At 30.6% G+C, this 14,076-nt stretch overlaps 1 protein-coding gene across 1 annotated transcript in view; it reads left to right on the forward strand.

Annotated features, from left to right (window-relative positions):
- The window catches only part of LOTGIDRAFT_164458 (hypothetical protein), a gene marked incomplete at both ends in the record, with an annotated part of 29,278 nt that overhangs the window by 9,286 nt on the left and 5,916 nt on the right, over positions 1-14,076 (forward strand). The window contains 20 exons of the mRNA XM_009060973.1: positions 2,662-2,833; positions 3,486-3,640; positions 5,656-5,905; positions 6,218-6,367; positions 6,525-6,775; positions 7,002-7,113; positions 7,373-7,525; positions 7,755-7,854; positions 8,174-8,283; positions 8,517-8,680; positions 10,068-10,142; positions 10,329-10,535; positions 10,753-10,821; positions 11,102-11,223; positions 11,450-11,609; positions 11,937-12,126; positions 12,391-12,560; positions 12,866-13,181; positions 13,474-13,710; positions 13,900-14,003. Of these exons, the coding sequence (XP_009059221.1) occupies positions 2,662-2,833; positions 3,486-3,640; positions 5,656-5,905; positions 6,218-6,367; positions 6,525-6,775; positions 7,002-7,113; positions 7,373-7,525; positions 7,755-7,854; positions 8,174-8,283; positions 8,517-8,680; positions 10,068-10,142; positions 10,329-10,535; positions 10,753-10,821; positions 11,102-11,223; positions 11,450-11,609; positions 11,937-12,126; positions 12,391-12,560; positions 12,866-13,181; positions 13,474-13,710; positions 13,900-14,003 (3,267 nt within the window). The remainder of the gene's footprint in view (positions 1-2,661; positions 2,834-3,485; positions 3,641-5,655; positions 5,906-6,217; positions 6,368-6,524; positions 6,776-7,001; positions 7,114-7,372; positions 7,526-7,754; positions 7,855-8,173; positions 8,284-8,516; positions 8,681-10,067; positions 10,143-10,328; positions 10,536-10,752; positions 10,822-11,101; positions 11,224-11,449; positions 11,610-11,936; positions 12,127-12,390; positions 12,561-12,865; positions 13,182-13,473; positions 13,711-13,899; positions 14,004-14,076) is intronic.

The following is a 14,076-nucleotide window of genomic DNA, read 5'->3' on the forward strand; positions in this document are numbered from 1 at the left end:
ACAGCAAATCGTTTTTGAACTGTTCTATGAACGCTTGAAATTGTAGTATATTGCAAATGGTAAAATTTTATGGTACTTTCCGTAGAGTTCTTATGTAAGAAGGGCTTGTGACTTAACTAATTGAGTACCCAAAAACTTATATCTTTACATTTCTCCTTTGAGACAAAAAATAGTCTTAACTGTTTGAGGGGGAATTTATTTATTTATTTTTCTTCCAACCTAATTTTGGTTCAGGTTTCTGTATTTTGTTACTGACTATCAGAGTATGATTTGTTTAACTTATTTAACTACTTATTCTAAACTAATTCTCTTATCATATGATAAAATACTTATGAGAACCACTCATTAGAAAAGAATAGATAAAGAAACTTATGAATCTAATTTTGTCATTAGACATATCGCCTTGTGGTGCCTTGGCAAAATTTCCTTAATTTTGCACCTTATGACTTTTATTGGCCTTATCAGGTGCATAACAGACACTTATTTCAATGCTGCAACATCTCTCTTTATTAGCATAAAGCTTAATTCACCACAGATCTTATAGGTGTTGATCCATCATTGACTATATTTTACAGTGTCTTCTAATGTCACCCATTTCTAATTTATCCATTACGGATATTGCACAAAGCCCACTTGTTATCTAGTCTAGGTCTCTCATCCATTGACTATCCTTAGTATGATGAGTCTAACTATTTGAGTACAATTTGTTGATAGTGAACAGTATTTTTACTGGCATTACATCAAGTATTTAACAAGAGATAAATTATGTTTTATTATCATGATAAGTGATAGTTGGTTATAATATAAACACTCTTCCCTGTATTTATATAACCTTTTTCTTACCTTGTAAACATGCTTGTTGACCACCTATTATCATTCTTCTAATAGTTTGTACCTATTCTTTGTGGGTTCAATCATCATGATGAGGCATAAAGCACTGTAATTTGTAATGGATCTTGTTAAGCATTATTGTAATGGCGATATAATCTCTTTCCAATGTGAATATTAGAAAGCGATCATTATGCTCAAGCTCAGTAATATTTATAAGAAAGGATGGCCTTATAGACTGGTAGACTTTATAAGTGATACTGTTACTATTAAAGTAAATGATGTAAGAAACAGACACTATCCTCTACTCTTAGTTTAGTCTATTCTTATTGGTAAATGTCTAAACTTTTCTTTGAACTTTCTCAGAGTAGTGAAATATAGGTCGTCTTTGAAGTTTTTGTGAATTTATTTCTTTTCCATTATCTCACATAGTAGATTTCTCAGTAATAAATTAATTTCAAATACCACAAATACTTTTACATCAGCCAAATCTTTTAAAGGATTGTGAAGTCTCTTTCTGAAATCTTCATCAAATTGCTGAAAATCAGACTTAAGCTTCTAAGTTTAACCAGTAATTAACAATTAGTACCTTATGAATAGTTCCATCCCAAGTTGACTTAGCTGCTAGACATCTTACCAAAAATTTAATATCATGGCAAAAAGCTGGCGTTAATAAACATTAGTGGTGTCTTTTTATTAACTTATATGCTTTTCAAAATACATGTAGATGATTTCTCACAGTAATGTGTGTCAACAATTTCTTATCCATCGATTTGTAGAAAATTTGGAAGGTCTTTAGATATATTTCTATTGGTATTTGGATTGTTAAAAAAAAACTCACCAAGTAAAAAATAGAGTTTGACATTTAAATGTTCAAGTTAATATGAGGCATAGGTAGATCTTACATTAAATAAAACACACTTTGTAACACACAATTGGAGTAATTTTTAAAGGAAGTACAAAGGTTACATGCTTTTAAAAGATTTGTAATTGTTGAAGTACAATATTATTAAGTAAACAGCCCTATAAAATGTAGAAGAAATTGGAAGATGTGATTAGTTTAGGGTTATTATAAAATTATGTTGACTTGGGTAAACCTCTTTACATGATATTACCATGGTAACAAGTAATTGTCCATATACAACTTGAATAACTATTATACTCTATTCTTTATTATTATTTTTTACTGGGTGATAAATGTTTGCATGTTTTAAGATAGGAATAATGTAATAATTACTTTATTTTGGGAAAAAGTCCTTAGAAATAAACCATTATATTGTTCTGATTTAATGCAATGACAACTTTTCAAAGCTGTGTATTCAACACTCAGTTAATTTCGTACTGCTTGCATGGTAACAGAAATGTTGGCAACCTGCTCTATCACAAAGTAAAGATACGCAACCAGCAAAGAAACTGATTTATAAATTCTTACTTCTAAATTCTAAACTCTTTACTGACAATGAAAAATAACATTGGTGGCAAGTGGCAGGTTTTCTCTGAGAAAATGCAACCTGAATATTCATCTTTAATTAATGGAAAGTCTCCATTTTTAGTTGTTTGAGAATGGTTTTGTTTTATCTTTTGATAATGGGAATTGAGCAACCCTCGAACCAATGGGTTTCCAAGGTTTTCACCACCCCACCTTTTTCTCATCTTATTTCGGCCATTATATTTTATAAAAAATAATCTTTGAATCAAATTTTGAAATCAGAGTTGTAGGGGTCTAGTGGTCTGACCCCTCAGCTCACTCCTGCTTTCACAAACACTTTCGTATGTAATATTGAATTAGTGAGCCTATGAGAGAGTTGTAATTTCATATTTTGTATATTTCAGTGTATGTATCAATTAGTAAATGAAGCACCATTTATGTCAACAAGTGAATTAGACAATGTATCATCATTATGTTTCCGGGCTTTAGATGGTTCTAATTATGATGTCAGGTGTGCTGTAGCTAAATTATTAGGAAATTTGATGGCTGTAGCACAAACTGCTAAACCCATTTCTAGTAAGTACTGAATTATAGAAGAGAATATCAGAATTACATATCTTAATAAAACTGCATGACAGGCTTTTATCAGATTTCACAATGTCAAGGGCTATAATTGGTTGTTTTCATTAGCATACAATCCAATCAAAAATCGGCTTTTACTAACTTCAGTGCCTAATGATGTCAAGCTATTAAATGCAGTTTGTATTAGTTTGACATTGTGAAGTAGAATGTCTAAGACATCATGCAACTTATTTGCATTGGGTTGGATATTCCCTAATAAATAAACATTTTCTATCTGGTGACAAAATGCCCTTATCTTTAAACGAATGTAACTTGTTATTCAAGTCAGTATGTCAATGACTGGTAATAACTAAATAATAGATGAGGTAAAAACTTCAGATTCCAGACAGTCAATTAACAAGGGAAATTAACATTGACTGTTGTTTTTCTAGTTGAAGACTGATGTCTTGAGGCAGATATAGATTGCATGCTTGACTTATGAATCTTAAAGTAATAGTGACAGGTAGTCCCAAGACAACTATCAAGACTTAATTACTGAGAAAATCATATACCCTATGCTCTATTTCATTTCATAGGTGAAGAAACTATTTCTAAACATGTCTAATTAAATCACCATGTGAAATATGTTTATGATTTCTTCTTTTAGATAAAACCAAACCTGTAAAAATAGATGATGTTCTCAATATATTGGCATCTGGTTTTCTAAAAGGAGGTATCGGTTTTATGAAGAGTTCCGCAGCAGGGGAATTAATTAAAGGCAGTTCCAGTATAAATCGAGAGATACGAGTTGGTGTTACTCATGTGAGTTCCAAGATACATTTATTCAGAAGAAATGCATTTTAAAAGGAAATTTCTGAATCAGTTCTCTACTGAGATGAATATCATACGTTTGATGTCATGATGACTTTCACAAAAATACCATAAAATCCATCAAAGATCAAACCTTTTGATAAATTTCCAAACAAAACAAATGCTTTGAAACATTATTTAACTTAAAAAGCAGTAGAGCCAATCAATAAGTTGAAATTTTCAAGAAGGAAATATCCAATCAATGAAAGTTGAAATCATCAAAGGAAATAAAAGAAATATAAAATAGGCCATGTTCATTGGATTATAACATTACATATTTATGAATATTGGTTGAAGCATAAGATATACAAAGAAGAGTTTCTTTTAACCAAGAATAAACATTGGGTGTTCTTTTATTCATAGAAATGTAGTCTACTTGTATACACGATCCAGCTATAAATATATCTCGTGCATATATACATACACTAGTGCAACAGATTGCTGGCATTCTTTCTCACAGTCCTAATGTAATGTAATGTATATAGCATTGACAGATGTTATACAGGAATTAATGATAACCAACATAATATTACTCCATACAATAATTAAACATGGATGATGAATAAATACATAATGTATCGATAATTTAAACATTAAAACATTATTGATGTTTTTTGAATCCTTCTGATAAAACATTTACTATAAAAGCATCTTGACTCTTATTTTAATGTTAAAAAAGGTATTATAAAAATGTAAATGAATAAATGAATCCAAGGCAATGTTATCAATTAAAAGTTGTTTAAAATGTTTCAATGAACTAGTTATGCAACCGGTTAAACATAAGCTACTTTAACTTGGACCTACTTCTACTACAACTTAAAACCTTTGTTTTGATAGTTAAGTCAGCTTTGTATGTCTGAATGCTACTGGATAACATAGAGCCAGATCTGTCATGTGTGCATTTTTTTAAACAATTCCCTGCCATGATTATTTTTGTGCATTTTTGTGACCTCTAAACATACTGATTGTTTTCGAAGTAATGTCGAGCTGGCTTAACTTTTATACCTGTCTGAACTCACATTAAAAAACCTAAACCATGCTCCAAAGATGGTTTGAGGGTTAAGATGCCTTGACCAAACTATAAGATAGAAATCATATTTGTTTTTGCCAGTCATGTCTAGCTGAACCATAGAAATATAGGTCACAATATTTCTCTGTAGATATTCTCTAGTATCAGTGGTTTTGACATATTATTGGCATACTTTGTCAAATATCTCATTTTGCATGAGTTAAAACTTCTCTGTTCTGGTAAAGAATGTTTAAAATCAACCATCCTGGTAGAATGCCTGGGAATTGAGTATGAGTAATTATTTGCCAATGTTTCAATGACCTAGTGTAAAATGTTGTAGAAGAAACAGACAGAATCAATTGTAATGTGATTTAGACCACCACTCTTCTCATATTTCTGACTCTCTCTCTACTGATATAATATAAACACACTCTTTATTTAAAACTTTTAAAGCTGTTAAGTTTATGGTCTAATTAGATTTCCTTCTTTCATTATCAATTAAATACATGTGGCAAAATAACTTTGTGTATATGGTTGAAAGCAAGCTAGGTTTTGAGGGAAATATATACACAATATTAATTTCCTTATTATGATTAACAGGAAATTAAGATATTGTTTTTAAAATATAAATATACCAACCAGATGCAGCAGTTATTAAGTATGGATTTGGCAATCCTATCCTATCCCAAACATCTATGAAAAACTGCATGCTGTGTCCGGCAATCTACAATGGCAAATGCTTAACCTCAATGTCTTTCTTTTCTAATATTTGAAGTTAGTGGTATTTAATCATCCCAAATTTACCCTCTTACAGTGGTGTCTGTCAACTTCTTGGTATATAATAGAAAGTCTTCAGTCAATTTCACCTTTGTCCCTATATTCCATATAGAGAAATTTTATTTCACATTGAGTTATTTTGTTTGACAGTTGTAAATGAAATTATACAATCTATTTTCAGGCATATGTGGAGTTTATAAAATGTATGGGAGGATTATGGTTAGAGAGAAATATGACTGTATTTTTAAATCATATATTTGATCTGGTAGCTAATCCTAGAGCTACACCAACACATGTAGATGCTGTGTATGCTAGAAAATGTGTGTTATTTATACTGAGATCTATAATTGGTGGAATGTTAGGTGAAAAGGCTCAGATTGCTGCTGCTAAAGAAATTTGTCAGACCATTGTTAAACAGATGAATACTGTTGGTAAGTAAATTTGAATTTCCCAAATAAAATAGCTGACTTTTTCAACAAGGATGACCTGATATAATTCCCCTAATTGCACACTGCATGTTATTTTTCATAATTTGATAAGAATTAAACCATTATTCTATATCTTAATGTAAAAATTTTTAATTTTTTTGAGCAGATAGAATATTTCATTTCATATTGAATATATTACATATATTTATTAGAAAATAAGATGGCTAATAACATGAAACATATATCTAACATATTTTTCTTGAATGATTATTGTACTACAAGTAGATCTCATTATTTTATATGATGTATTTCCAGGTGAGGCAACAGTAGATGTAGCAGAAGGCAAGTCTGGTGGTGATTTAACAGCTAGTCAACATGTACTAGTTTGTGCTTTACATGAATTAGGTTGTTTAGTACTTAGGTTGTGTAGCTCAGCATCTCCATTAGTTGCTGAACCTGCTACAGGTTAGTACATTTTTTCCATCCATAACTTTGCTTCCATTGTAATGAAGATGATGCTCTGATCAGAATTTATTTCTCAAGATTAACTAATAAGCAAATGAGCTTTACTGATCACAATCTGTGATAAATCAGTGAATAAGAAGAGGTCTGTTATTTTCAGGTATCATTGAACCGGTTGTGTCTGTATTAATCCATCCAAGTCATGCTGCCCGTCTGGCTGCATCCTGGTGTCTTGGGAGTATTGCTGTGGCTCTACCATCACAGTTATCCCCTTTGTTGGATAGATGTATGGAAAGGATGGAGAAGCTGAAATCATCACCTGAAGCTGTATCTGGTTATAGCAGTGCTTTAGCTGCTTTACTAGGTGGTGTTTATCAGTGTCCACTAGGTATACCTCATGCTAAAGGGAAGGTAAGTCTTCATTGAAATTATCCAAATTTTTATCATCATTGTGGCATTTTTTCTTGTGAAAGGAAAGCTTGTATTCTAAAATCTATACTCATGGTTTATTAGTGTAAGTAATAAGTACATAAATTTTGGGTTGAAACATTGATAACAAACAGTAGATCTACTTGATGTATAATATATACTCTATTCATTATGGATCTTAAAATTATAATTGTTTTCCCATTTTCAGCAAATATTTGCCATAGCTGAAGAGTTATTACGAACAGCATCCCAGAATAGTCGACTATCATTACAGAGAACACAGTCTGGCTGGTTGTTACTGGGTGCACTAATGACATTGGGTAAGCTCTTTAATCCCAGCTCTCTCTCTTGTAGGTGACATAATTTCCTATTCAAATGGCAGAAAATTATAGAAACTTCAGTGTGAATCTTGTGGTGCCATACAGTTGTTAAGCTCCAAAATAATGTTTAGTCCAAAATACTCCTCAAGGCTTAATTTTACTTTACTTGGCCCATCTGATTGTCATGAATTTTTATCATTTAAAATCCAGGATCGCATATAATTTGTCAGTAAATTTCAATTCATTGTTTTTTTACCAGGAACACCAGTCATTAGAAATCATTTACCAAGAATGTTATTATTATGGCGTAATGCTTTCCCTAGATCAACTAAAGAACTAGAAGCAGAAAAAGTTAGAGGTGATGCTTTTACATGGCAGGTTACTTTAGAAGGTCGTGCTGGAGCATTAGGAGGTCAGTGAAATAAGGATTATTACCAGAGTTAATTTGACACATTTTTGGGCATAAATATCCAATAGTTTTAGCAAAAATTGTTTTCTTTATTTGATGTTACATAGCTAACAAAATCAAGATGCATGAGTATGTACAATTAAGGCAGATGAATAGCAATAACTTGTATATATATTTACATTGCTTATTTTACTTTTTCTAAATAAACCACACCATACTTTTATACTTTCAGCAATGCAAAGTTTTCTACTCCATTGCCGTGAACTGGTTACAGAAGATGTCATTAGACGTTTATTAGCTCCCTTAGATTGTGCTTTATTAATGTTATCACAGTAAGTTCAATATCAACATATTAATTCACATGTATTGAACTAAAGTTTGCATGCATACAAAATAAAATACATTATATGCAAATAGCCAGAACAATTTTGGCATAAAATGAAATGATAATATCAAGAAATGTACTTGAACTTTGGTTTTGCCAACAAGGATTTTGTAGAATGATATATATTTGGTAATTTCATATCATACGCCCATGAGATTTATGTTAAAAGCAAGAATGGTACTTTTAATTTGTAAGATTTAATCATAAATTTCTTCTGGGTAGAGTAGAATAGTGAAAATATACTGATTTATACTTATTTTGACCAGGTTACCCAGTGTTATAAAGTTATATGGTAGTCATCTTAAAGCTAGTACTGCTATGGTTAGATTACGATTATATGATGTATTGTCATTATTACCACCAGAATCTTTTGATGGTTAGTTTATTTCAAACCAACTTTTTGAGAATCAAATTTCTTTAACAGTCAGAGCATAGTTATATTTTCAGAACACCCATTTACACTATATACAGTGGAGTGGAGAAATATTAAAAGAAGCACTCTTTTAAAAGTGATAATAATTTGTTATTGTACAGTGGGGTCTATATGGTTCAGTTTATTTATTTTTTACTAGAGGGCAATGTTTATAAGCGGTAAATGTATTGTTTTAGCTATGTATCCAAGTTTACTGAGAGAACTGGTGGGAGAATTCACCTTAACGGATAATCCAGCTAACACCACCACGTCCATGTTACGTTCTATGTGTCATGTAGATGATAGTGTTATATTAGGGTCCTGGTTACAAGAAACAGACCATAAAGCTATAGAAGATCAGGTAATTTTATCATACTTTATAGCCTGTTTCAATTATTATTAATCATTGTATCACTCTAACAAATTCATTTCGTTTAAAGGGCTACAGAGGTTTGAGTTAACTGTTAGATCTTTGAGTGACTAAAAGTGATGAAGATAAGTGTGAAAATATAATGTACATATCAATGAAATATTACTGTTAGTAAACATAAGTACATGGAATTAAGAACATATCAATTACTTGAAACTATATTTCACAAAATCTTGTGAATGCTACTGTACGACCATTGAAATATATACTAAATCTGTTTTGACAATCATTTTTCTACAAATTGAAATATCAATGGACTTTTTTTCCAAATGAAAGTTCATTAGGTTGAAAATAAATATAAATAAAATTTAATTGAACAGTTTTCAATTGGTGATTAAAATCAGTCTCCTTTCAATTTTCTTTGTTTGATTTTGATAATTGAAATACATAAATTAACGTAAGCAAAATCTACTCTGATTGTAGTTTGAACCAAATCGTAGGGTTGATACAGAATTAGTAAGTATAGAGGAATGATAATAGATGGACATGATTTTAACTTGTTATGCCGCTCAACATGCATGAAACAAGCTCCTGTAATGGTCAGCTCAAAACAGAACAAATTGCTGATTTGAATTTTATTGTCATCTTATTAAGAGCATTTAAATAGAAAATCTAATGTCATTTTGCAACTGAGTTTGGCTTCCAATTTAGCAAACCTTACTGGCTTATAATTCATTTTGGTACTGTAATTAATAAGGATACATAAAGTTTATAACCAAATAGTTTTTTTCGTCAATTTTCTCCTAGCATTTTGTTCTGTGTTGACCATGATATTGTTTATGATTTCCCTATAATGTCTTGATTTTAGATAATTTCAGCAGATATCTAAACTATGTCTAAACTATTATTTGATTTAACGTGATTGACCATATTTTGTGAGAATGTTAGAATAGATGATTGAAATGAGACTGAAAAGTTTGTCAGAATCAAAAAGTTTGAATCCTAAATTTACAATAATTTGCTTCAACTTGATTTAAGAAGACAGCCTACCTTTATATTGCATTTCATGTCTAACCTATTTTTACAGTTGAATGAATGAACTGTTGAATTCTACTTATTCTGTATTAATATGCACATTTTAACAACCGTTGCACTTATTATTAACAAATTGAATCATTATCTTGTATAACTTTCATTTTTATACCTTTATTACCAACATCAAAAGGTATTTTATAATAAATCTGGTTCTCTTCTTGCACCTTACTATATCAAATATAAATTTGAAAACTAGAATATGAAAATTATTATTTCTGCTATTAAACATCAGTTTGTTTGTCATGGTTTAAAGCTGATAAATGTGAATATTTTTATATTACAGTTACAACCCAATAGTGCATCAGGTTCTGGAGCATTAGAGCATGATGCTCAATCTTTATATGCCAGATGTCCAGCTGTAAGTATTTAGAACAATGTTTTTAGCAAAAAAATCTGAATTAAAAGTGTAGCAAATGAGGAAAGGATGATACAGGTTTTTTATTAATCTTGATTTCTATAAGATTATTCGGGAATACCAGGGAGAAAACAAAAAAAATTTTTAGAATATAAAAATTAATTTGATTATAATTTGTTAATACTTAAGGGTGAACCTATCCCAGGACCACTACCACTAGGTGTAGCTGTGATAGATAGCTCCGTCAAGTTATATGGTATGATATTTCCTCGTGTAGCACATAAACATCGTCTACAAATGTTACAACATTTTAATGAATGTATCAAACAAGCCAAGTCTGTACGACAACAAGCTGTACAGATGAATATATTCTCAGCTGTATTGTGTGCTTTAAAGGTGAGTTCAGTTTTGAATCTCAGAATTGTTTGTTGTATGTAGTTCTCAGTATAAGATATATACTCAAACAATAACTGTTTTCATTTTAAAAAATTAAATTTGGTTTGAACCTCATTGGATTATTTTGTCAACTATTTGTTGCTTCTAACATATTTATGTTGTATTTTCGGTATTTCGGAACTTGAATGAAATAATTATGTTGTTAATTTTATTTCAGAGTTTATCAGAAAATAAGCTAAATTTAGGACCTGATGATGTGAAAAAAGCTGCTTTCTCTCTAATTATGGTAATTATTGAACATATTTTTGTAACAATTTTGTAATACTATAATTTTCTAATAAGCAGAAATAAACAAAATTTGGCATAAGCAGAGAAGAAAAGTTGGATGAAAAATGCCATTTTATCGATTTTAACCCTTAATAAGGTAGCTTCACACTACAAAGTTGACAATTGACCTTTGATCATCTATTCAATGGCATATCTATCTTTTTGGAATGAAAACTTTAGTTACCAGTTCGGTAATCTAATATTCTCATTTAATACATAATAATTATTTATCTGAACAGGGAGCTCTAGGTAACTCTAATCCTATATTAAGATGTGCATCTGGTGAAGCCTTAGGTCGAATGGCACAAGTTGTAGGAGATAGTAAATTTATTGCTGAAATGGCACAGTACAGTTTTGATAAGTGAGTATTTTGTAAAGAGTTTCTATCTTGAATAGTTACAAATAATTATTTTTGATTAATTATCAAGTGTGTATATGACACATCATGAAACTTCTCAAATGTAACATAACAATATAATGCTGAATAATTCCTACCTCTAAAATAAAAGAAAGTTATGCTTTCCACTCCACCCATTGAGTTATTTTGTCCAAAGAAAACATCAAAATGTATTGACTTTGTATTGTAGATTAAAATCAGCTAGAGATGTAGTGAGTCGTACAGGTCATTCACTAGCTTTAGGTTGTTTACATCGATATGTTGGTGGGATGGGATCCGGTCAACATCTCAATACTAGTGTTAGTATATTACTAGCTTTAGCTAAAGACTTTAATTCACCAGTTGTACAGGTTAGTTATATATATTTTACATATGTTAAACCCTTCATTAGCCCATATGGTGCAGAAAAGTAGAACCTAAAGCTCCATTTATTTCATTTCATTTTAGATATTTTCAGTACAGTATAAAAATTTTCTGGAATTCTTCCTTTGCTAATCATATAAGATTGATACTTTCTACATTGATTTGAAAAAAACTTGCAGCCAACAGTCAAAAATATCATTATAACATTGTACATTAAACCCTATTGCATGGCAATTTGCTATACAGCCTAAAGATATTTTTCGAAGTATGTGAAATTAGACGTGAAATATGTAAATGCATCTCAATATTTCCAGGTATGGGCATTACATGCTTTAGCTTTGATAGCTGATTCTGGTGGTCCAATGTTTAGAAGTTATGTAGAACCAACACTAGCATTAGTTTTACAGTTGTTATTGACAGTACCTCCTTCTACAGTAGATGTACATCAATGTCTTGGAAAATGTCTGTCAGCTTTAATAACATCTATAGGCCCAGAACTACAAGGTGTGTATTTTCTACATGGGGTTTTATATTCTAATTCTTACAGGGATATTGAAGAAAATTTTATTGCCAAGAAAATTTTGACTGGTACTCAATTTTGAGGGAAAATGCTATAATTGGTGTTTACTGGTAGTAATTCAAACATGACTGGCTTAAAAAAATTTAAAATAATTTTGTTTATGTTCTAAGTATGATATTCTATGTACATTATTTTCTATATGCTCTTAGTCTAAATTAAATTTATCAACTCGTATTTGTTTGTTCCAGGTAACACAGCATCATTAGCCACTGCCAGATTATATTGTATGGTATGTTGTGCTATTATGTATGATCATCCTGATTCGTTAGTTCAAGCTGAAGCTATATCCTGTTTACAACAATTACACATGTTTGCACCACGTCATGTTAATTTAACATCATTAGTTCCTCAACTCTGTGTAAGTAGAATTTACATAAACATTAGTAACATTAACTCTTATCAATTCAGATATTGCATTAGTATTGTTCACAAATAATACATGTTTCAGATTATTGAGTTAGTTATGAACCATAGATATTACTATAAACTATATGGCTTGGACCCTTTAAAATGGCCAAAATTGAAATAGATATTCAAATCTTACCTTTATTTTAAAACAATAATACTTGTTTAAATCATCCTTTAGTAAACTAATCACACCAAAATAAACCTTTAAAGATTTGGACAATGTTCTTTTTACTGATTTGATCATTGGTATTTCAGGATACACTAATGAGCTCTCATCTATTACTGCGTCGAGCAGCAGTAGCTTGTTTACGTCAACTGGTGACAAGAGAAGCTAAAGAGATCAGTGAACAAGCTGTATCATTAGCAGGAGAAGGTATCCATGGTAAAAAATGTGAATATATAAGTGATACTGGTTTAGAGGGAACATTATTTGGAATGTTAGATACAGAAATAGATGAAAAGTTAATATCAGATGTTAAAGATACTATAGTTAGTTTATTACAGTCTCTAGCTATCACTAATTTATCACGATGGATTAAATTACTGAAAGATGTTCTCTCAGCTTCTACTGGTAAGTTATCATTGAACATAAACAAGTTTCATCAGCCTTATTAAGTCTTTAATTCATTGGAAATGAGTGTGTTGTTAAAGATAATTAGAGTAAGATCCTAGAATATAATGCCAACATATAGTATTGACTGCCTCAAGTGACTAATATCCATTGTTGGTATACGACTTACAGTATTAAAGGTGGTAAATGGATGTATATAAGCACTTTAAGTTGATTTTTATGACTTGAGTTCACATTACGTTAGATCAACAGACAATGTTTTTTTATTTGATGACTTCATATGTTATTATAGATGCAACAAGCACAAGTATGATACAGAGTAATGATGATAAAGGTGATGAAGATGAAGAAGATGATGCTACATTTACTACAAGTACACCAGATGTCACACATCCTACTGTAGCTCCAAGATGGCCGACTAGAGTATTTGCTGTAGAATGTCTCATGAAGATTATAGCAGCTTGTGAAGAAGATGATAGTCAGTTTGATCTGTCTAAAGCTAAAGAAATATTGGAAAAGACTGGCAATGGTAGGCACTTTTTCAACTTAAACTGAAATATTAATTTTGATTAATCTAATAACCATCATGAATTAAATGAAACCATGCATTAAGAGAACAAGATTGGAATCGACTTGAAATAAAAACTTGGAAATGCAGGTAATTTTGTGACAAATTTATAGGAAATTATACTGATTTATTTTTATTGAATTATTTCAGGCAACTATTTGGCTCTACATTTACCTGATCTGATAAGAATGGCATTTATAGCTGCTACCTCTGATAGTAATGAATTGAGATTAGCTGGATTGTCAGCACTTGAGGTTTGTAAGAAATCATGTTTCTACCTCTTTTATATTTGTGTTTACAGTAGTATTTGTAAATTAAGTCATAGTA

The sequence above is a fragment of the Lottia gigantea genome (assembly GCF_000327385.1).
Source record: "Lottia gigantea unplaced genomic scaffold LOTGIsca_45, whole genome shotgun sequence".
In the NCBI taxonomy this organism is placed as follows: domain Eukaryota; kingdom Metazoa; phylum Mollusca; class Gastropoda; family Lottiidae; genus Lottia; species Lottia gigantea.